The sequence below is a fragment of the Sebastes umbrosus genome, chromosome 18 (assembly GCF_015220745.1).
Source record: "Sebastes umbrosus isolate fSebUmb1 chromosome 18, fSebUmb1.pri, whole genome shotgun sequence".
Lineage (NCBI taxonomy): Eukaryota > Metazoa > Chordata > Actinopteri > Perciformes > Sebastidae > Sebastes > Sebastes umbrosus.
In genome coordinates, this window is record NC_051286.1 from 5,287,055 (window position 1) to 5,311,774 (window position 24,720).

Here is a 24,720-nt window from a genome sequence, read left to right on the forward strand (position 1 = left end):
TCAAAAAAGAAACACCTTGAAACACCATCCAACAAAAATAGACTGTAAATGGAGAGTGTAAATGGTACTTGAACGGAAGGTAAAATAAAAAGGCGAGAAGTGTTATTATCAATATGCAGTTTGACACGTTTTAGACACTGAGCACGCACGAAGGAGACAGTTGAAATGGGGGTTTGTTTTCTGTGTGATGAATTCTGACACTCCATGAAAAACACTAATCCTCCAGTAAAAATTATACTGCAATCATAATGTCATTCAGTTTAGATAATACAGTAGGGCTGTGTATTGGCGATACAATACATATAATTTATACAGGGGTAATGATTCAATATATTCTGATATATTGCAATTTGTTTCAATCTTATAGCATAAAGACACACCACTATATGCATAAAATCTGGGTACAAAAAGTCTATCTGAAACGACCACTATGGGGACTAACATCATTACACATGAATACAGTTGGGCTCATTGGATCCACAAGAGTCTCAGCTTTCCAGTTATACCCAATTCATGCAATTCCAAATCTGTTTAGGGACCTCTGTGTGCAGAAATATTCAAATACACCATTTTAGAATAGGTGAAAATAACACTTTTGTACTGCATGCAAACAACTGCATGGTTTTTGCCAAGGGGAGACTCGTGACTACCCATATTGAACCAATTGTCATTCGCGTATGTTGAGGTCAGAGTTCAAGGTACCCTTTTGAAAATGGCCATGCCAGCTTTTCCTCAACAAAATAATATAGCATAAATTTGGAGCGTTGTTTAGCATCTTTCGCGACACACAAGTATCACATGGTTTCCTTAGGTTTTTCTAGTTTCATTTGATGCCAGTACCTTCACTCTAGCTTTAAAAGTGAGCCCGCTAGATCCTCCGAAAGACAGAATAGCGGCCATGTCCGCCGCCGTTTTAAAGAGGTTTATTAAAAATCAATGCAGTGTTTTGGAGAATCTACAAAGTATCGCAAAAGATAATATGTTGATCCTCATTTATCGATATTTTCTTACATCCCTAAACTACGGTACACCAGACTGACTCAAAACGTGCAGGAAATGAACTCTTTGCCATTGTTTTTCCCATTTACCTCCTCCTAAGAAGAAAATGTAGTGCCTACTAATGGAGAAAAAAGAAAGCTACTATATGAGACTTTCAAATTGGTTTCTAGAAATTCTGGTAATAAATCCTCTATTAAATCAACTCCCAAAATTAAACTACCGGGTATTATGCCCCCAAATATGCTGACTATAATAACATTACCATCGAAGCATATTAAGCTATGCATCCAGATGTCTTGTGACACATCACAGACAATAGAGAGGTAATGACATCCTGAAGCGATCTCACTGTAACATGTGCAAAATGATCTACGCTATCAATAGTAAAACAGGCCTTATTTGACAAGCTGACACATTGCTTGGCTCCTCATATGTGGAGAGCCGTTGGCAATGAAAACTGTGTTATATGGCCCAGTAGTGCTGACAGGTTTCTTTCTCCTTCTCTTCTGCCCTCCCCCTCTTCTCTCTTCCAGGCTGTGGAGAGGCTTGCACGTGGCAAAAGGCGGGGGGGAAGGATGGATCTTCAGCCCGGTGTAAGAGCCTCCCCCCAGGGAAGCCGGCGTCGGACGCAAGGCCTCATGGGCCGTTGACCTGCTGTCTCTGTGATTTATGGCGGCTGGGGGCCTCTGGCCACTGCAGACTCCTCTCCTCTCTCTCCTCCGTTTCCCTTCACACACACTGCAGGATTGCAAGGAGCCACACACACTGCACCACCGTCTGCAGGAGTATCCAAAGAGGAATTCCTCGCGCATGCTGAGCTGCGGCACGGGCACGCATACAACTCCTGCTTCCTACACGGCATCATACAAAAATAAACACCTCCATAAACATTGGTTCACTGCAGCACCGTGTCCCGCAATCCCATCACATGTTCAATAGACGGAGCCTGCTCTCACAGTATCCTCCGTTTGACTGTGTGTGGATTACTATCAGTCATGGTGTGTCAGCTGTAGAGCCGTTGGTTGTAGCTGCTGCTCAGGGGCAGAGGCGGATCAATGGAAGTGCGTTGAGTAACGAGGTGATGTTCCTGTTTTCACATGGTCTGAGAGCAATCAGCAGCCTTCACGCACTGCTCTGCTTCTACATTGCAATAACCGTCCTCCTCTACGGACTATTAATGCAGTGACTTATAGTATTATTCTAATATTAGACACACTAGCTGGACATTTGCTCCTGTGCACGCCACAGCTGTCAGAGCACCTTAAATACTATTTTTCTCTCTCCGACCGTAAAGGTTTGGAGTGGACACAGTGCCGTGTTTACCTTCTGGACTATTTTTTGCTTCTGAAAGCTGGGGACTGAGAGTGAGAGCCTGCAGGTGCCCTCGCCATGGTGTTGCCGCCCCCAGACAAACGTCACGTGTGCCTGACCACCATCGTCATCATGACCAGCATGGCCTTCATGGACGCCTACCTGGTGGAGCAGAACCAGGGTCCCAGGAAGATTGGGGTGTGTATTATAGTGCTGGTGGGGGATGTTTGCTTCCTCATAGTGCTGCGATACGTGGCGGTGTGGGTCGGTGCCGAGGTGCGCACCGCACGACGAGGATACGCCATGATCCTCTGGTTTCTGTACATCTTTGTCCTGGAGATCAAGCTCTACTTTGTCTTCCAGAATTGCAAGGCAGACAAAAAGAGTTTGGAGACGGTGGCCCGGAAGGCTTTGACGTTATTATTATCCGTCTGTGTGCCGGGTTTGTACTTGGTTCTAGTGGCTCTGGATAGTATGGAATATGTGAGAACTTTCCGGAAGAAGGAGGACATGAGGAGCCGTCTCTTCTGGGTGGCTCTGGACCTGCTGGACCTGCTGGATATCCAAGCCAACCTGTGGGAGCCCCAGCGGACAGGCCTGCCCATCTGGGCCGAGGGCCTGATGTTCTTCTACTGCTACATCCTGCTGCTCATCCTGCCCTGCGTGTCGCTCAGCGAAATCAGCATGCAGGGCGAGCACATGTCGCCCCAGAAGATGATGCTGTACCCGGTTCTGAGCCTGGTCACCATAAACGTGGTCACCATCCTCATACGAGGCGTGAACATGGTGCTGTTTCAGGACAGCCGCGTTTCCACCATCTTTGTCGGAAAGAACGTGGTGGCCATCGCCACGAAGGCGTCCACTTTCCTGGAGTACCGCAGACAGGTGAAGGAGTTCCCCCACCCGCAGAACGCCATGGCGCTGGAGCTGCAGCAGAACAGCCACACGCAGCCGCTGCCCAACGCCACCAGTTTGCCACATGAACCTTCGCCGGCGCAGGACGTCATCGACACATGACCGCCAGCGACGGACTGAGCACCATTAGAAACTGACTGCTTTTTATGAAAGCTCTAGGAGTGGAGGTAGATAGAGAAATCAGCTGCATGACAGGATAATATTCTGCTCTTGTCAAGCCCACACGAACTGCTGTGAAACCATAAAAGAGATTTTCAGCATCACCTGCCTGTCAGAACATATTGTAAACCTACACTTGACTCTGAGTGCAGCGTGCAGACTTTGAAATCAAAGGTTTTTATCGTGCTATTGTGTTTTTAATTGTTTCAAATGTTTTAAAAGTTCAAACTTTTATTAGAGACAATCTCCACAACGCGCAGCCCAGTGACATTATGTTGTGTAAAATGGACAGTTGGTCCCCGCTCGGTGAGTATCTTGTGTTTTTTAAAGGTCACTTTTTCAACAGTGCATTTGTGGCATTTCCTGTGAAATCCAGCACCAAAGGACGTACCACTCAGCGTGAAGCACTGACAGGAGAGGAGGAGAGGAGGAGCGGAGAGCGACAAGGGTCAGTCATGGGGGGCTATCTGTGCTGTGCTAGAGCAAGGTTGGTGGCAGACGAATGCTTTTCCTTCTGTTTGGTTCTGCTGAGAAATGAGCTCTGTGGAAGCTGCTGCCTCGGTCAGTGTGACGCTTTACGACCAAAGGTCTGATTAAAGCACCAGAGCTCAGCACTATACCATCCACTGCAGGCATCCAAGCGTGTGTTTTACTGTGTGTGTATGTGTGCGTGTGTCTATGTGCACGCACACTAATCTGTAGAGTATGTGTGCCTGCAAGCGTATACGTGATCACCACAGGAGGTTTGGGTTACTTCAAATTGTTTTGGAACAGATGTGAATGGTTGATGTGTGTGATGAATTGCAAATGAGACAAAATATGTAGTGATGTCAGAAAAAAAAAACTAATACGATGGGGGTAAGATGCTTTTTGTTTCCTGTACTGTACATTCCTCGAAAACTAGCTGAAGCCTTGAAGTCACAGAATACAGAGAGTCCAGAGAGCGCCTCACTGAAGAATTGACAAAAGATAAAGCATAAATACTAAAACATACAAACAGAAAATACTTTTTTTCTGATGTTCTTCAGTTTATTATTATTATTATGATTATTATTATTATTATTATTATGTATATTCTTTACTTGTTGGAGGCCAATGATGTTTTAATAAAAGTATGAATAAAAGAATAACAATGAGAGCATGGTTTATTTTTCCAAATAGTTCATTATGATTAAATATATATTAGTTTTAGCTAAATTAAAGGTTCGCATTACAATATGCAGAGCATCAATATATCATCAAACAACTATTTGCAATGTAAAGATATAGAGGAGTAATGTCTACCTAAGCAGAGAATGAAGCCACTATGAAACCAGTGATGTGACTGGCTGAGAGTAATAATCACCACACCCGCTGATCTATATTCACCCAGCCGTTTTGCACATTGCGCTGCTGCAGATATGAACCAAATTAGAAGGTGTGCTTGGAGACGCTCACACACGTAAGCCTAAAAAACCTACCACCTTGCGCTTCGCATTTATTATTAAAATTTCAACTGAATATTAAACTGAGGGTGCAATACATGCTTGTGCACCCTCGTAGAACCGGAACTGTCACTTTCTCTTCCTAAGGACACGGTCACATATGCGCCCAAGGCGATATTGTTCTAAAAGTTCAACACAACGCGATGTGAAGATGCACACTGACCTGCCTACCTAGCACAAAAAAAACAGATTGTGCTCGGGTAACAAAGTAACGCAGCATTACTTGGAATAACTGTAATATAATTACTGTTTTGGAAATTGTAATCCCTTACAGTACTCGTTACTAGGGAGGGTAATAAAATTACAGTAATATTACTGAGTTACTGCCCAACACTGGTGTGGAGGCACTAAATATGCTTTGAGTTTCGAATTTAGCACCTTTAAAGCGTATTTGGTGCTCTTGTTGTACTTGAAAGGAGCAGCTACATAACAGGAAAAGCCACACTTGGCACATAAATATTTAGGCTGAGCAGCCTCCTCTTGGCATTAATATTCTCCTCCTCAGGCTACCACGTTTGGGGAAAGAAGCACTGAATTTATCTTTGAAATGTCATAAAAATGTATGAACCTTTTCTCAAATTGTTTCCTCACAGTTCTCTTTATCACCTTTTCATTTGCTTTTTTTGTTCCGTTAACACGAATCTTCTCTGCACCGACCCATTATCAGTTATCAAATAGAACTTTTACAGCTGGTGAATTACCTCCGTGTCTCCATAGAGGATTTTATTAACTGACCGTAACTGACTAAGTGTTTGTGGAGGGAGATGGAGAGGTCAGCCACATGAGAACAGTCTCTTAATTGTCGTCAGGTTAACTAAGGTTAACTCAGCTCACAGAGACACACTCCATTAGCAATAACGGTCCCCTGCACAGCGACAAAGAGACTGGATGAGTAAGGGTTTTTTTTCCCTTTTTAAGCATAATGTAGGACATTTATAAAAAAGATTATTCTGATTTCATTCATGGCTCTCAAAATAGTTCGAAGCTGTTTATTTGAACCACTGGAGAAAACCAGAACGACTGGACTGCAAAAACTAGAACAAAAGTTATTATAATTTACAAAAGTGAGCTATTATTAAATTAATGTCTCCTGGTTTTGCAGGGGTAAAACTACAGTACAGACAGAGGAATGACGTAAGTAAGTTTGCTCACTCTTCTGCCAAATATCCTCAGCAAAGCAAAGACAGCTATTGCAACAGCTTAATTATATATTTAGCTATATTCAGGTAAAATTGTGCTTGGTTGGCAAATTGCTACAAGACCCAAGTTACAGTATATCTGCTTGCTCACAAACTAGGAAGTTTTTTTGCAAAATATGCAAAATACACAGAGAGAATAACTCCTTGTTTACGAAGTTACAACTAAGTATGCACAATGAAGTGGTGCTTTCATTCCTCACGCCCACCATATTGTTGCTTCAAGCTCATCAAACAAGCGATCGTTTAACTGGTGTGGCAGCATCGGGATCCATGTGGGGGGTTTACAGTATCTGTACAAACTGCCAGTCTCTTCTCTTGGAATATCTATTGTAGAGAGATATTGATCGTTCTTGCTGCTGGAGTATTAAGTATTTCTGAAGCATATCTCTCCGGACACATCCAGTTCATTCTGGTTGTCTGTTTTCAGTCCAGCTCCTGTCTTACAGTAACTCTGCACCATGACGCCTAATGACTGACATATGAAACACAAAAATATGAAGTTACTTTGACAGAGAAGCTTTGATTCTATTTGCAAGGGATTTCCTACTGTTGAATTTTTCATGGCTTTGGGAAGTTGTTTATATGGCGTCTTGTATATGTTATACCTCATCTATATTTTATTTTACTTTATTTATTCATTAGTACATTGGCTTCCATTACTGTTTAGTAAAAAGTTGAGAGTGACACAACAACATAATAAAAAAGGTGAAGAGTTAGAGCATTAATTCCTGCTAATTCCTGGATTTCGGTTATTCTGGATCATATCAGTTCATAGTTTTGGCCATGATTCTTATCAGATATATAAGATTGTACTCACCAAGTGAATTGCTGAGATCTGGAAACATGGCCACATCACTAAAAAGAGATCAGAGCAAAAAACAAGTAGTCAGACAATCATACAGGTTTCAAACCAATTCACAGACAAAAGCCACAGACAAGCTTATTTGGAAGAGAAAACAAGGATGAGCAGTAAAATGATTATGTGTTGCCAGAAGTGAAACAATGAGCAGAGTACTGACATTATTTCTAAGCTTGTACTGCCTTGAGTTTGTGCCAGGTTTTGAGGCAAAAGTTCAACTTAATTAAACTTTTACCTCAAATGCGCTGACCTGCGTGTCCTGTGAAATTCATTTATGGAAGTTATGACAGTAATCATTTTACTGTAGAGAAGAATTGAACATTAACAGTAATTTAACTCAACTCTCTGATCTTACAAAGGTTGGGGATACCAAACCTGACCCTGTTAGGTGGTTTGTTACACAGAACCATCTGAGAAGCCGTCATTGGAAACTCTTTGGAAAAGGGCAGGCACTTTCAAAAAATACTTGGCAGGTGATTGGATGAACCATCTGTCAAATAACACTCTCCAGTTCTGGGCATCAACACTAACCTTTTCAGTAGCTGCCATTGTTGTTTAAAGCGAACAGTCGCCTCTCCCTGTCACCTAACACACACCAAGGCCACGGCCGTAGCTCCAGTATCTCCTCACAGGACACTGTTTGGTCCGTCGTCTGGCGAGCCGGACACAAACGCATCACTTGAAGCCTGACGAGATGGATTTTCGTTCAACATTTGATCCCGCGATTCTCATGACATTGTGGGAATCCAGCTGCCGTGCAAGGCAAGGGGATACCTGAAAAAAAATGTAATATTATGATTGTTTACATTCTGCTGTAGTCTGTAGCATGTTAAAGCAGCTTTATAGGATTATGTGCTGCACTTCATTCTATATATCTCATGCAAACTATTGCCCTGTTGCACATTTAATGTGAAACCAGCATTGCCCAAAACCAAACAGCCCATTGAAGTAAACATCCATCACAGTTTACAGACCACTGGTTCAACCTTGACCAACCATATTAACCTCAGCACAGGTGCATGGTTTTCCTGTGCAATGAGGGATTATTACTGACATTTTGGTTGCACTCCCTTTTCAGTTTTACCTCTAAATAAAGTGGTTCAGATACAACAGGTTTGATCATCTGAAGGTCTATGTTTTCTTTTGTTGTAGAAATGTTACCAGATACCAGGAATTATTTAAGTGATTATTTGTTATAACCGAGAGAAGCAATGGACGAAACTACAAAATAAGATCGGTCAGACTCAAACCGAGGACATCGCTGTTGCATCATTACATAATATGCTAATATAATATAAGCAAAAGGGTGCAATCAGTTCCGGTTAATGTCTTTTCATTGTGCTTAACTTCGCTGTTTTCATATTAATAAACATTGATATTGCATTACACTGTTTACTGTCAATCATCCGTCATCCATGCAGGAAGAGATATTATCAACTCTACCCCAATAAATAATCCCTCAAATTCTTGTCACCTTGGCTTGCACACCTTATTGTCACACGCAGGTCTCTATATTTAGAGCAGCCTTGTTAGCGAGGACAGCAAGTTAATCTCGTTTTGACACTGTGCAACATAAACACGTGAAAAAAAATCTAATTACACACCTCGTGCACCACAAAGTGATTTGTTAAATGTAAACAGGCTGTAAGTCTAAATGTTGAAATGACAGCTGTATTATCTTTTAACGGTCACAGAGCTAAAGACGCTGCATTGTGAGGTGACAAAAATGTCATGAGATTGTGGAGCCTAAGTGGGCAGATGATGGCCTGGTTGGCTCCCTGCTGCAACTGGCATTATTAAATCTCTCTTATGCTGTCTAAACAGTAGACTCAGCAAAAATGTTTGAAATGGAGATCCAGCATTTAATTAAAATGTCTCCCAGTATGAATAAGAGCCACAGAACCAGTCCGTGGTACTATTTAGAACCTTTATGTCTGTGACCAAATCTTTACTGTGGTCCGGATCACAGCTCATTGTCAGGCTTGTAGCATAACGCTGCTATTGTTTGAATAAATCTTGTCAGCGCAAGTGGTTGGAGGGGAGAAAGTAAATGGCAAACTTGGGAAATAGAATAAATTACCTGTGGCTGCTTTTGCAACAGATCACCTTTTATCCAAGACCCTCTGAGCGAGGGATTCATCCATAAATCACCAGGCAATGCACATCAGGAATGTAATTGTGCTCTCTCCATATGTAATAACTCGGTAAAGGCTCTTTCTCTCTCTCTGCCTCTGATTTACAGTGCATCCATGACTTCCTGTAGCACTTAGTCTCAGCTAAATTAAATCAGAAACAATCAGAAGAGGGTGCCGTCTCCAGTATTACAGACTCTCTCTTGACCACATTTGGATTTGCTGACTTGACCATTCAGCTGCTTCATCGGTTTCTTTCTAAATGTCTCTGTTCTCACGCCATAATCAGTTTATTAGCTACACACGCCTTCAGCTGTACTACCCACTGTGCACAGTCATCTATATGGAAATCAGTCTTCTATCATAAATCTGCAACACATTTATTGTCCATTGGATGCTTGATCAACAAACAATAACCTTCTTGCCAAAAGTTAGTGAGACAAAAGAGTGTTTTGGATGATGACATTTCTGCAGCCAGATATATTTGCATATTCACAGCTCACCATGACAATTAGTGGAGTTTTTACTCCGGAGACCGGGGATTTTTCAAAGTCTGATACTGTGGGTCAAGAAGACCCAACATCAAACAGGAAGTATAATGATGCCATTAGAGTCAGTGAGTTAGCTGGCAACAACTTGAGCAGTATAATTTGTTTACATTTGGTCGAATAGGCGTCATTAAAAGTATGCCAAATTAGTTATTAGCACTTTCTGATTGCAATGTTCCATGCATGTACGGACAACTATCACTGGATTAGTTTGACACTGAAGAAAACTTAAAAACGTCATGATTCTCAGGCTACTATGGGAGCGTCTTTTTATGATTTCCAAGCAGGTTTATAGACCTTTATAATTACATTTTCTGTGTGTAACACTGCTAGTCATGTATCTTTCTTACTTTAAAGGTCCCATATTGTAACAAATTCTATTTCCATGTCTTTTATATTATAAAGCAGGTTTAAGTGATGTATAAATACTGTGAAAGTATCAAAACACTCAATCCATGGAGAAATACACACAGCCCGTATTCAGAAACTGTGCGTTTGAAACAAGCTGTTAGGACTTCTGTTCATTTGTGATGTCACAAATATACAATATTTAGACCATTACACAGTTTTAAATGTAAACATTCTAAATGTGTCCCAGTTTATTTCCTGTTGCAGTGGATGTGAATGACATCAGCTGACAGGAAGTAAACATGGACCCAAACTGTTGCCTAGCAACGCAATTCCGTTGCCATTCCATTGAAATGCGCTAAAACGGAGCGTTTCAGACAGAGGGTGAATACAGGTATATTCAGACAGACAGTATGAGAAAAATTAAGTGTTTTTTTTAACATTAAAGCATGTAAACATGTTCTAGAAGAAACCCCAAATAAAAGTATGAACCTGGAAATGAGCATGATATGTCCCCTTTAAAGTAAAAGTTGAAGCAAACTAGTTCACACATACATGAAATAAATAAATAAATAAAATGTGTAAGAGATGTAACAGTGAAAGAAAAACTCAAGAATAAAGTAGAAAAACAACAAAAATTTGAAAATATAATTAAATAAATACTGATTGTTTGCCACACAGAAATACTCCAATGGTCACCACAAAAAATGGAAATGCTATCAACAACTTTAATGTCGAGAAAGAAAAAAATAAAGAAAAAAAACAGTAATGATTTAATATTTAAATATTCTCCAACTTTGACAAAATGAAATTCACTAATAGAGGAGGAAGCATCACATTTTAATCAAAATCAGAATCCGGTTTATTGCCAAGTAGTTTTCACATGCAGGGAATGTGCTCTGGTGTGTTGGTGCATAACATAATAAGATAAAATTTAAATAAAAATAAAAGTAAGCACAAAAAAATCCAGACACAGAAATATGGAATTGAAGAAAATTACAATAAAAATACAAAAAGATACTATAAAAATATGTACAGTATATCTGACTTCAAACAAAAGCTGGATAGAGGAAAAATACAATGAAAATATTAAAAAACAAAGACTATAAAATATGTACAATATCTGGATTAAAAATGAAAGAGCTGTGCAGTTTTTAGAAGTATTAGTGGTAGTAATTATGGATAACAATACACTGAATTATGACCAGAAAAGCAAGCAATGTATCCTAGTCAGTTTTTACTGTTTTAATTTAAAATTAGATTCAGTAGTGAATCTATATTTCAGGCTACAATAAATGCAAACCTTGGACTGTGTCCAACACTAATGTGTTCTTGTAATGATGGATGTCTGTGGATTAGCCTAACAAAAGCCCACAGTGCTTATTGATCTATGGTACACTACACCATAACTATAACCTTGATTTAAGGGCCCGGTGCATGACTCACCATTAGTTGATTTTTTTCCAGATGGTCTTATCAAAACTATCAGTCTCCATTGCACACTGTTGCCTTCAACAGGGCCGACTGCTTAATATTCATACATACATAGATAAGAAGGTATTGTGTTGCCTTCATGAACTGTACAGCGTGTGCAGAATGGATTAATCACTGAGCCACAATGCACGAGGGAACAGAGTGTGGGGGCTGCCATAAACAGATAAGCATAAATGAAAGCTGAGCGTGCATCATGGTAGAAAGTCCTGCTGTAAGTTGAGAAAACAGCTGACTGTCCTCTGAGTTTATGACTTGATTTCTGTGCTATTTTTAAAAGTGTCTTCATCACCATGGCTGCTAAAAAAAAAAGATTCCTAAAGCAGCGGGCGACCAGGGGTTACAGCTCTGATAATGTCACTGTCCTCATCATTATTCACGTTATTTTAATTCTAATCTAGTTATAAAGTTTGCAGAGGGTTTAAATACCAGGGAAAGGTCACATGGTGGTAATGGAGTACAATAGCAATGTACCATTTAGGATTGTGGACTGTAAAGCTTGCAGACTTTAAATAGACTCAGCCGGTGTTTTTTTGACCGCTGATCTAAAAAGACAGGTGAGACACAGATTCACAAAGTGTACCTGGGTGTCGATGCTATGAAATTCAATAAAAAGAAGCAACATGACAAGACCAGCGTTGAGAGTAAAGATCACAAAATTGCTTTTAAAATGTTGTTTATATGCTGTGTTGAAATGTTTCACTTTGAATGCTGTACGGTACTTTGAAAAGCATCATGAACTAAAGGTTTAGTTCACAACAATCTCAAAAGAAAAACTGATTTCTCTTCAGCCTCTATAGTTGTGGGTTCTCTTATAGAGGAACTACCTGATTCAAAATCACATTGACATTTGTAACAAACTACTAAAAATCCAGCCCCACAACATACCAGAGGTTGGACCAAGTCTCAAGTCCCAAGTCAAGACTGACAAATCCCAAGGAAAGTCCCAAGTCAAGAGTGACAAGTCTTAAGTCAAGTCCCAAGTCAAGACTGACAAATCCCGAGTCCAGCCCCAAGTCAAGACTGACAAGTCCCAAATGAAGTCCCAAGTCAAGCCTCAAGTCAAGACTGACAAGTCCCAAGTGAAGTCCTAAACTTTGAGTTTTGAGTTCTAAACAAGTCGTAATGCACTCTTCGCCAACTGTAATGCCATTTGCTTCTCAGTCTGTAATTTTTGACCTGCACGTTTTGCATACTGCAGTTTGTTATTTGTTGACCACAGCATAGTTTTTGTACGTGAACAAAATTATGTTTAGCAGAATTTTTTCCAACTGGCACTCAGTAATGTAACGCTCTTCACGGTTCTCTCCTGCAAATTGCTATCGGATTGGTTCAAACAAAGTGGATCTAGGGAAATAAGTGTCGACTTGCTGGGAATGAATAGCGTTAATGTTTGTTGATTCAGGAAATGAACACACTTTCTATCTAAATAAATTCTGAATAAAACAATCTGAAAGGGCAAAATCACTGTTTGGTTGAACTGACCACCACCCAGTGACATTTGCAATCCGTGATAAGATCTGTGGCAAGAAGACATTGCTTCGTTTTTAAAGGAGCTACAAGCCAAAAAGCATTGAGAACCACTGCTTTAATAAACATTGTCTACGTTCCAAATCGCATGCTTTTTCTTTTTACTTTTAGTACGTACTGCAGCTGCCCTTAGAAAGTACGTACTGTTGCATGCAGTATGCATACAATTGGGACATACTACTTAGTCATAACATTGTGTCTTGAACTTTGACCCTCTTGCTCATATTGGATTGTGGGTCAGGATAGCCAGAAAAGCATGCTGGCTTGTATACTGCAAAATGCAACCGGATGTATTAGGACATCCTGGTACTTTTGGCATACTGCATTAGTATGCACATAGTAAATAGTATGGCAGTATGAGTATTGGAACGCACAGACCATTTCCAACAAGCCCCAGACCTTGGAGGGTGCAGTGCATGTCACCAGCTCGACAGACTGAGGCCAAAAAGGGAGATAGAACACATTTCTTCAGACGAGAGATTAGAGCTATTCTGGAAAATCCAAATTACTTTCTGTCAACAGTTTTTATCAGGACAGTTTTTTTTAGTAAAAAGTCGTTCAAGTGAAAACTATTCACAGCGAGGTCTGTGGATTATCTCGAGTAACCGGGACATTGTTTCTGGGATGAGATGTTGCTGTTAAATTTTTCGAATGTGTTTTTTTTTTCACAACAAAATTCAATTTACTTCTGTTGAGTGTGGGAGGCAGAAAATATATGAGATGATATCTCAAAACTATCCACGTGGATAAATAGCCCACCACTAGAGGTAGATTTGTTTTGTCATTTGAACTAACTCTTAAATAAAAAAAAGCACAGTCAGAGTTCACTAACTAATGCTATTATACACTACAGAGACAGCAAAACAACACAGCAGTTAAAGAAAACAGGGGCGACCCACAACACCTTGTGTTCAGCAGCACAGGATGCCCTTATGAGGAACTGCAGCAAGCAGCAGCAACCCAGTTTGTTCACCATCCATCACTGCAGCAGCAATTTACCCAAACAGCAGAGTGGAGTCAAAAAAAATACTGGCAAGGCACAAACAAGGAAAGAAAATGTCCCCAAACTGTAACAGCGGGGGCGGTGGGTGAACAGATAAACAACTTTCCAAAGCAGGATTACGGTGCTGCTGTATATGTGGAGGCCAGGATGCGTGGGCCTTGTCTCTCTAAATGTGGCACAACAAATGGTGGAGGGGAGCTAAGCCGGCGTTCACGGGAGACGCACAGTAAAGCTGCCCAAACGGGCTTGTTAGGGGGGCAGAAAGAGGGAACTCATCAGTGCACAAGATCACGGCTGACAGAGGAGCTTGTTAGCTGCGGCACTGTAGCCAAGAGGGTGGCTCATTAGGGGGAAAGCACCAGTAGCATGCACGGGCCACGCTGGTCTCACCAGATGGTTCCCTGTCTGCTGGCTGATGGAGAATATGGACATCCGTCATTAACAGATCATGTGCAGTATGTTTTTATGTGCAGGGGGAGTCATATAGAAAGCATTCCAGTCATGGTTTGACTTTGTCACAGTTTGATATTTGAAACTTTATCACAAAACTGCCAGAGTCTTATTCACTTGGGTAAAGGAGCTCCATTTTAGCTGCAACAATCTGTGACACTGTGAATCCTGTTGCAACATTGCCCCCTACTGGTGCTTTAATAAAAATAAAAATCCAGATTGATGCAGGCAAGATGCAATCAAAACATGAATTTTTCCCCATCACTCGCCTCTCAACGGACTCTTCACATGTTGCCAGCCTGTCACCATAAATAACAAATTGTTTGCAATCACCGTGTCTTGGCTAAGCACAGTGCTCTTCAGCTTGATTATCGCACAAGTTTCCAGTAAGGACCAATAAATCATTATTCATTCATCACTCACTCACTCAGGGGGAAATACAAGCTGTTGCAGCGACGTCTAAATCATGAAGTGGGGCTCATTCATTTAGATATTCTTTTCAGGGATGCTTCAACTCAATAGCAGATGATTTATTTGTCATCTAATCTCAAACATGTCCCCAAAAATTAAAAGTATTATTGCATTGTATTACTTTGAGCGTGATGATGATGATGTGATTGGAAAAGACTTAAATTAAAAATCAGTGAATATTTATGCTGCACGGCCAGCAGGATGAAAAAAAGAAAGGATGCAATCAATCCGGGGTGATATGGCCGGAATATATTAAAGAGTTTTTGAGGCGACATAAACTATTTTTTTCTTGAAAAGTGCTTTGCTGCTGCTGCTGCTGCAACGGAGTAGCCTTAAGGAGTACATGGAACTCATTAACTTTACCTTACGGGTCATTTTCACCAAGAAACATTATCTTAAAACTGAGAAAGCTGCATCGTGTCATTTGGCTTCTGGAAACTTTTGAGTCAGCAAGTTTAAAGTTTTCCTCCAGTGTTGCTACTTGCTGTTAATTAAATCTTATAGTCATGAATTAGAATAAATTACAGAAAAGACCATTTTTTTGTGCACGATATTGTTCTGTATATCTTCAGGAATCAGTGAGAGGAAAGATAACTACCAACACAACAATGTAAAAAGCCATGTGGCGTACTATACAGTCTGTCCAAACAGTTATATGAGATCTTCTGTGGCTCTAGAAGGAGCTTTCTAAAGCCTTAAGTTATAAAGTTGCATTATGGGAAGTGGAGGCTCCAGTGTTTTTGGACTGGTATGGCCATATTCGCACGAGTCCTTTGACCTCCTGACCTTAAGATATGTGAGTGAAAATAGGTTCTATGGGTACCCACGAGTCTCCCCTTTACAGACATGCCCACTTTATGTTGTAATTCTATTCTAAAAATGGTATGTTTGAATATTTCTGCATACTGGGGTCCCTAAACAGTTTTGAATTCCATAAATTGTGTATCACTGTAAAGCTGAGACTCTTGTGGATCCAATGAGCCCAACTGTATTCATGTGTGATGATGTTAGTCCCCATAGTAGCCATTTCATTGTATTATTGAGACCATTTTTTTGAAACGTGACTTCACTGTATAAAATGACCTGTGGTGACCTCTAGGATAATCACAGCCTCATGAAACTTTACAGCCACAAACTAGAGACCTAGAGCATTCAGAGGATGGATGGCTTTCCTAGGTAGATTGACAATAAGAGGGTTTCTGAGCAGTTTACACAACAGAAGTGCTCACCATCCAATCGCAGAAAAATTAAATTCTTGTAGAAATCTCAAAATGTCAAAAGTTTTTGATAACTAATCACAGCATGACTTTTTCTATGGTGTTCCTCAAGCTCTTGGTGTCTTAATGTGGTATTCTGGAGGGATTATTGATCATTTTTATCAATTTGAGTGGTTAAATTTAGCACCAAAATCTGTGTAAGAAATAGTAACAACCTAAAAATTGCTGCAACAATTTACGAGACATAATAGAGCATGGGGATGGCCATCACATACTCACATCATAATGTTCTAAACCCTTATACACTCAGTTTATTTCAATTAATTAATTAAAGTTTATTTCTGATTTATGACTAGAACAACTTGACACACAGTGCTGAGCTGCATCTCAAATTAATCTTCAGGTTCCCAGCTTTCAGATGATGTACACCACTTCTATGTGACATCTACTGCTGACCTGCTACCTTCTAAAGACAAAAACTGGTATATAAAAGTAAAAGTACTCATTCTGCAAAAAAAATCTTTTTTTATGTGAAATCTTAATCTGAAAAGTAATTAGTGATTTCAACTGTGAAATATATTTAGTGGAGTAAAAAGTACATTATTTTCCTTTGAGTTGTAGTAGTGTATAGTATAAAGTAGCATAAAATGGAAATACTCACAGAAGTATCTTAAAATTGTACTTAAGTACTGCACTTCCACCATTTATTTTATCCAAAAGTACCCTTTAAATCGTTTTAAATCATCAGTACATGCTGTGAAAAACAAAACAGCCCAAGCAGCAGATACATGTACAAATGGCTTCATTTAATTTATGCGTTTCACAAACAATCCAAGAACTTATGAGACAAATGTACAGGAATTATTTTTGCCATTTTATTTTTTTTTCTTCACATTATTGCTTTACAGTAAAATGCATTGGTTGGATATGTCCAGTATAGCAAGACAATACATTCATATAAGTTATACAGATGTCCTCAGTAATGTTTTTATAGTAACTAACTTTACATTAAATATATTTTTTAATCATTTATTATTCTTGACAAACAACTCCCACGTCACATTGAGCTCACAGTGCATCAGGTCGCATTCAATCAAGAAATACATACCGGTCCTCTCTTTGTGTGTTCGCTTGCCATTTCTAACGTGTGTGTGTTTATCTAAAGTAATGTGCGCTTTATTTTGTACACAGGATTCTCCATACAATCTGTTAATTTATGCAGAGCTATGACAAGTATGGCATCTGATGTTTTGTTTTTTTTCCTTCCTCTTCCAAAAAAAGTGGTAACAAAGATGCGAGTCAGACAACCGGTGAGAACGTACGCTGTGTGTCAAGATGAGGACAAAAAGAAGAAGAGGAGTTTTTTTCCCCCTGCTGTGTGTGTGTGTTACCACTCAAACCTGGCAACCCGGGACATGACCACACAGAGCAAAAAATATACACACACAAAAATGAACACTGCACATTCTGAATCAACTCAAGTACAGTACAGACGTGCTTTCCCCCACAAAAAAAGCATCCAAAAATAGGTCCTGTATGTACAGAAGACCCACTGAAAGGGTTGAGGGGGAGGTGTACAAGGATGTCAGTGGGTGTGTGGAGGCCCTGTGTGGTCACCTCCTTCCAGTTTGAACCCTGATGGAGTAGCAGCTTAAGGGGGTCCAACTTGTTCTCTCTTTTTTTTTTTTTGAAATCCTTAAAAGTCTGCTCTCATCCATGTCCTTTTTGAAAAACATCCCCAGGGCGGTGGAGGAAAGCCATCCATTCATCCATCCCCTGCTGCTCCGTCAGCCAGGGTTGGTGGAGAGTTAATGCCCTTGTGCAAGAGGGGACGGAAAAAAGAAGAGTGTGTGGAGGACTTGCCCTCACTGTTCCAGAAAACGTCCACCTTTTTCAGTTCCTCACTAACACACACACACACACACCTGTGAGCTCACACATCAAGTACTACTAGACAAACCGACGTCACATCTCCACGGGGTCCCCCGTCGTAATATGGCAAACCTCGCAGGGGGGGGGGGGGGCCTTCTGTCACATAGAATTCTTTAAATTGAGATTGCATATACAAGAGCCTGCTGCCAACGGCGTGGACAACAGGAATATTCTCACAAAACACTTCCCCACCACGCTTTTGTTTTAAAAGTCTCTGCACCTCCACTCAGTGGACTCCTCGCAGGGCCGTTTTTGCATGATGTCAAAATGTCTGGATTGCAGTGCTCGTAGCTGCCGATTTTTGTAAAGTGGGTTTCCATGGAGACGCCCGGAAGCCCCTCAGCCGTTTTTGCTGTGCTGTGTGTGGAGGAGCTGCGTTTTGTTTTTTAATGTCCCAGCATGCACTGCAGACAGAGGCGGGGTGTGCTCATGGTTGTTTAACGAGGTTCCAGTATGTTCCGAGAGTTGAGAGCCCGGCGTGGGAAAACATAGCGTGGGCCCATACTGAGCACGCACACACACACTTATTCTCTCTCGCACGCACGCACACACACACACACACACACACACTTATTCTCCCTCACACACACACACAGTCACATATACACTGAAAATACAAACGCACAGAAGGAAGCACTAGTTGATTCAGAATGAGAGGACGGCTGTTAAAGTGCAATATCTACATGTAACTCAAAATCAAGAGACCATCGCCACCACCATCTGCTGGAGTTGTCCATCTCCGAGTTTCCCTGATAACCGCCGGCTGTGGTTGGCACCCCCCCGCCCTGGGTAGAGGGGCTGCGGTACCCCCTACTGGCCAGAGGGTGTTAGAGCAGACAGTCAAGTGTTGAGAGCCGTCTGGTTTCTTTTGCATTTTCTTTAAAACAACGACCTCCATTCTGCAAAAGGTCACCTGATGATGACAAAAAATCGGCTGCTGCATCCCACAGATCTGGAGCTTTGTTTTCTGAAGTTGTGCAGAGGGAAAAGTGGACTGACCATCGCTGAATGACGCTGGAGTGGAGTCACCGCCACCACCACCACATGCCAGATTCCCCCTCTGAGTGGTCAAATCTCCTTACAGCACAAAGCAAAAAAAAAGCATTTTCCATGTGCAATTTTGTTTCAGTGAAAAACAGGCAATGTCCTATATTTGCAACAAGCTCTCCTCCGTATTTCATACTAGACAAAAAACCTTGGTTTGAAAAAATAAATACAAAAAAAAAGAAGTGTTTACAAGTTTACATTGTGCAGTGCTGCATATGCATAACACCCTCACAGTCGTCTGATCCTGGACTGTGATACATCTCGACACACAAGTGTCCTGACAAAACGTCTTTTTTTTTTTTTTTTTGTTAAAGAAAAAGCAGATTTGATCAAGCAGATGAAGGTTGGGAGGAGTTGCGGAGGGTGAAGAAGCGCTAACAGTATCTGCTCCCTGATGCCAAAGGCCATGCCAGGGGAGTCGGGTCCAGGCTGGAGGAGGGGAGCTGCCGAGGACAAAGCCCTCCTCCACGGGGGTCGACAGGGGAGAAGGAGTTTTTTTCTTTGGGTGCTAGGGTAATTCTTTTAGGAAGGAGAGTTATCTCTATGTGGGGGTTTTGGTTGGAATTTTTTTCTTCTTCACAGACTCTGGTTTGGTTTGTGGAAAGGCTTTGGAAATGGTGTGTGGAAATCTACAATGTGGAAACAGTGAAAACACACACCGACAATCAACAGGGGCACTTATGATTCTGGAGGTCCCCGACATCTAAAAGGCATGCTAGATGGGTTAGAAAGGTAACAGGCGCACAGAGGAACTAAAGACTTCACTGCAATAACAGGCAATGCCCGAAATAATGGGCATTAAGGACCGGCACTGTGTGACAAAGAGGACAAATTAGAGACATAGAATGGAGTCCACTCTCACAGCGTGTACTGCCTCTCGAGGAAAATGAGATTCATAATTTGGGACAAAAAGGGATTACAAGAAAAGAGCGCAAGAGAGGGGGGAAAAAAAGTCTGCAGATAGGTCCAGTATTATTGAAAGAAAAGAAAAAGATTTGGGGGTATGCTATGGGAGCGTTGAGGTTTTGGTATCCGAGGCATGCTGCTGTGCTCTAATCATCCATGCACATGGGCAGGTTGACGAATGTGAAGACGTTGTACTCGATCATGACAGAGAAGCAGAGGAAGATGGCGTACAACACCAGGACGTAAATGCCCAGCTTCACGTCCAGCCTCCAGCCATTCAGGTGGATCCCCAACACCTGTACATATACAAAAACATCAGGGTGGCTAGGCAGGCTCTGGTATGCTCCAAAATGAAATCTTAATGTGCAGTGGTTTGAGTTAAAAACGGTGATAAAATGTATCAAAACAAAGCAGAATTAAAAAGGCTGCACCCTGAACTGACATATCACATACCGTAAAACTTCAATTAGAGTCCCTTTTACTCCCCAGGTGTGGCTACTCGTTTTGAAAAACTCAGGTCTCAAGTAGACGCCGGGTAAGTTTAGTCATTATGGATATGCTGCACATCGTTAGATCGGTTGGATTTTCCACAATTCAATCATTTAGTTCATTTTATGGAAACCACGAGTACCAAAGTATAATTCATTCAGATTTAACAGCATGGTAAGCAAGAGAGACAAAAAGAAAGTGGTGACTCCCTAGTGAAGCGGTCATAACGTCGGAATATGTTCCATAAAAATTAATCCAAGTTGTGAATATTGTCATGTGGAGTCCTTTGCTCACTCTCTGCTAACTTTGTTCGTCAAACGAAGACCGCACTTTAACTGACATGGACAATATTTTCTCTTCTTCCTGCACTGTGTTGTTGGGTATGCTTGTTTTTGTTACCTTGCTGGCTACAATATAAAAGCATCCCCACCTTTCTCTGTCTAGTTTTCACCCCTTTTCCTTCTCGGTATACTAAATAGGCTCGTCACTCGAGGATAAAGAGAGGCGTTGTGTTGCTATGCCGGTGTCATAAAATAAGCATTGTTAACTGTCTCGCAGCTCGACCAGAATTAATGATTCATAATTGACATGTTATTCGATAGCCTAATTTTTATGCAAGTAATATTCATACTGGTTTAAATAAACGATTTGATAGTATTTCCCATGTTCAGTGACGGAAGCAAATAAAAGTCCGGACTATTAATTGCAGTTTTACGGTAACTTAAACAACAAAGCGTATACACATAATATGCAAATCTCATTCTAACTGTAATCCGAAAGAGGCATTTTGGTGTCCTTCTTTGATCAGTGATTACACTCCAGCAGTGTGTTCATCTTTCTGTTGAAGTTAAGAGTTTCTGTAGCTTCCACATTACTGATCTGTGTGAGACACCAAGGTCTTATTTATTATTGAATGCAGTATAACTACCCGAATCTTGTTCTGTTTATTCCAAAAAGGAAAATGAATTACCTCCTTCGCACCAGAGGATCTTTCACAGGAAAGACAACGCTACAACACTGAATTTTTGAACATTGAATTTTTGATGAACCAATTACATAATTCCGTTCAGTCACTATTGCATAACAGCAGTGCATCAGTCAGTGATGAGAGGAGCCAAACGGGGATGTTATTTATCTATATTAATGTACTGTGGATTTTGACTTTAGACACATACAGTAACCAGGTTATCTTCCTGGAAGTGGTCAACATGTGTGACATCATTAACTACTGCTCACCGTGAGGGCCACAGAGCCCAGCAGCAGCACCACCGAGTACACCAGACCCCGACTGTTAATCATCACCTGCAACACACAAGACGGAGAGAGAACAACAGTTCACTTGCCGCTCCTCAATCTTTTCATTCAAACATCAGAGATAAGGAGGAACTGGATTTCCTACCTTCACAATAACACAGAAACAACAAGATCTGAGTGTTTGTGAAGTAAACAAGCTGCTTACCACCGATCCATAGCTGACACACATGGTCTGTATCGCCCAGGGAACCCCGAGTCCCACGAGAATATCAAACACATTACTGCCGATAGTGTTGGACACCGCCATGTCTCCCAAACCTGCAAGAAAACCAAAAGCAAATATAGCTTTAAGCAAGGATGTGAAAGTTTTTCATCGAGACTTTCAGGTCAAATAAACGTATTTCCAATTTTCCAGTTTTGCTGTTCTGTACTTTCTGATATTCACAAGGGCCCTAACCTTATTCAGCTGCAGGTAGTGACGCAGAGCTACGACGTAATGTCTATAAACAGCTCTGCACTATTTCCTCCTGTTCCTGTGCTTCATTCCTACTTGTTCAACTCTTATATGCACATAGCAGAGAACTAATTTCTGGACACAACTCTAAGTATGTTACACTAGATTTGTAAATGCTAAAAGTCTGCAAGTTTTATCAATTACAGCTAAACTGCACACATGCATGTTAACTCTATCTGCATGGAAGTTGCTTACAATGTATACTGAGACATCTTGATACATTTCTCTATCCACATTCTTCCGTCTATCCACTTAAGAAAAGGAACATCCCAGAAAGCACTTTCACCGCAAAGGTCCTGGTGGACTAATGATATAAAATGTGCACCACCACGCAACATCAACGTCTGGCTCTCCACCACCGTATAATAAATCAACAATATTACAATCTAAAAGTGTCTCAGAGGGAGAGGAATACCTTGCCGAGCCACAATGAGACTGGCTATGCAGTCTGGGACGCTGGTGCCTGCTGCCAGGAAAGTGATGCCCATGATGACATCAGGGATCCCCAGAGTGTACCCGATTATAGTCACCTGAGAGAAAATGTACAGTGTCAGAGCTCAGAAATAGCATTTTCTGTTTGTATGAGGAAAAAAACATGTCGACCTTTAACACCAAATACCCATTAACGCTCCCTTACTTAGCTGCAAATGTTTTAAACATCACAGTTCCAGAAAATGGATCACCAGAATATTTTTATTTCTCACTTGCCTCTCTGGGCTTCCGTAGATTTTAAATTATTAGCATTGAATTTATTCACTGATACAATTTTACAGAAGGCATTTACAGTGTCAACCTTTAGAATAAATTGTCAGAAGACCTTGATGAAGTTTCTATATTTCTTGTTTTGTCCAACCAACATACCAATCTCCCAAAGATATTCATTTTACAATAATATAAAACAGAGAGCTGGAATCAGAGAGTAATTTCTCAAGCAAAAATGCCAATTTCAGCACCACTGCACTACAAATGCCTCACTCTGAATATCTATTTTCCACACAAACATTATACTCACCATCCAGACCATAAAGTAGGAGAAGATGGCGATCCAGACGGTGGAGAGGATGAAGGAGACCATGAAGAATTTCTCCCAGCGAGGTTTAGCACAGTTCGGGACGGTTAGGAAGAGCAACAGGAGCAGCGGCCACGAGATCAGCCACTTAAACTTGCTGCCGATACCCCCTACGACAGGAAGAGACGAGAGATTAGCCTTTTTAGTAATATGGTGGAAAGAATGTTTATTGCCCACATGACAAGTATGAAATGCTATTTATTTTCAGAATTAAATGTTATTATGATCAAGATGACCTGTAGCCTCTTTCTCATGTCAGTAGCACTGTTCAGACCAAATTTCCCACAAATCTTTTCACTTTAAAATGTATAATTAAATCTGGTTTCCCCCTTCTTTCCAGCAACTGGATTGTTAATGTAATTCTAAACATACTGTCCTCTAAGTGCCAACAATATATGCATTTTTCTTACATTTTATTTATTTGATATGAAGCCACTGATATTTAAGCGAGGATATCATTTACTGAAGCAGAAAGGTATATTTTGCTTATTTCAAATTCTTAAATTAGCAATACAGGAGGACATGAAATAGATTTATAAATGTCAAAGAAAATTATATTATTCCTACATCATTTCCACCCCTTAAAAGAATCCCTCCATGTCTGCCAGATTACACCACATTCATGGAGTAAATGCATGAATCACATACTTGGAATATGAAACGGCGAGATGGTTATGTTCTCCTGCGTCTCGGCGGGTTTGTCCTCCGGCACGTTTCCATTCTCGATTTCAACCTTCCCGTCAATCACTTGTGTCTCCACTCCGTTAGCAGCTTGGACCAACTTCTGACGCTTTCAGAAAAAAGAAACTAAGTCAAAGAGCACATGAGCAGACGGGTTGCTACGTTGTACTGATGCGCTACCGCCATATTTTTCACACATTTTTTTGTTTCTGCAGTCATAAATTAAAAACATAAATACATGTATACTGTTCCAGTGAGATAAGGAGACTCTTTGGGGCTTATAAAAAATGGCTTTGGAACTAAACTCAGAAACACAAAGCTTAAAATAGTATACACTCAAAAGAACCTCTTAAGGGATAGTTTGGGTGTTTTGACGTGGGGTTGTATGAGGTACTTATCCATAGTCAGTGTATTAACTACAATTAAGTGAACCAAAGCAGTGTAAAACAAAAGTGTGTTATTGTGTGGCTTTGGTGAATCTGAACTAACCAAAGTCACACAATAACACAAACAAACTAAACGATCGAGGCAGCGGTAGACAAGCGACTCCTGTGTTCTGCGAGGTAAAATTACAGGTTTTTTTCGATGGAGTCTGGTTGCTTTGGCGAGAGCATAAATAACAGCTTCAGTTCCCCGTTGGAAACATAGACTGTATAGCTGTCTCACGGCAAGGTAAACGGGCAAAAATATTCTAAACAAATGTACACCTAAA

General features: G+C 40.8%; 2 protein-coding genes across 3 annotated transcripts in view; one reads left to right on the forward strand and one right to left on the reverse strand.

Moving 5' to 3' along the window:
• Positions 1-1,770: 1,770 nt before the first annotated feature.
• On the forward strand, positions 1,771-4,508 carry tmem121ab (transmembrane protein 121Ab). Its single transcript, XM_037751612.1, has one exon. It carries the CDS (start codon positions 2,389-2,391, stop codon positions 3,325-3,327), a length of 939 nt encoding a protein of 312 aa, XP_037607540.1. The 5' UTR covers positions 1,771-2,388; the 3' UTR covers positions 3,328-4,508.
• Positions 4,509-16,967: 12,459 nt separating this feature from the next.
• The window catches only part of slc24a4b (solute carrier family 24 member 4b), a 43,690-nt gene continuing 35,937 nt past the window's right edge, over positions 16,968-24,720 (reverse strand). The window contains exons 12-17 of one of the 2 annotated variants that reach the window (XM_037750818.1): positions 23,976-24,111; positions 23,271-23,437; positions 22,674-22,788; positions 21,950-22,062; positions 21,727-21,792; positions 16,968-20,297 (exon numbers count right to left, since the gene is read on the reverse strand). In XM_037750818.1, the coding sequence (XP_037606746.1) occupies positions 20,148-20,297; positions 21,727-21,792; positions 21,950-22,062; positions 22,674-22,788; positions 23,271-23,437; positions 23,976-24,111 (747 nt within the window). In that variant the 3' untranslated portion in view covers positions 16,968-20,147. Of the gene's footprint in view, positions 20,298-21,726; positions 21,793-21,949; positions 22,063-22,673; positions 22,789-23,270; positions 23,438-23,975; positions 24,118-24,720 lie in introns of both variants that reach the window. The other variant, XM_037750817.1, reaches the window with a different exon arrangement.

Coding starts and splice junctions, on each gene's coding strand:
- tmem121ab (XM_037751612.1), top strand. CDS start 2,389: ATGGTGTTGCCGCCCCCAGACAAACGTCACGTGTGCCTGACCACCATC.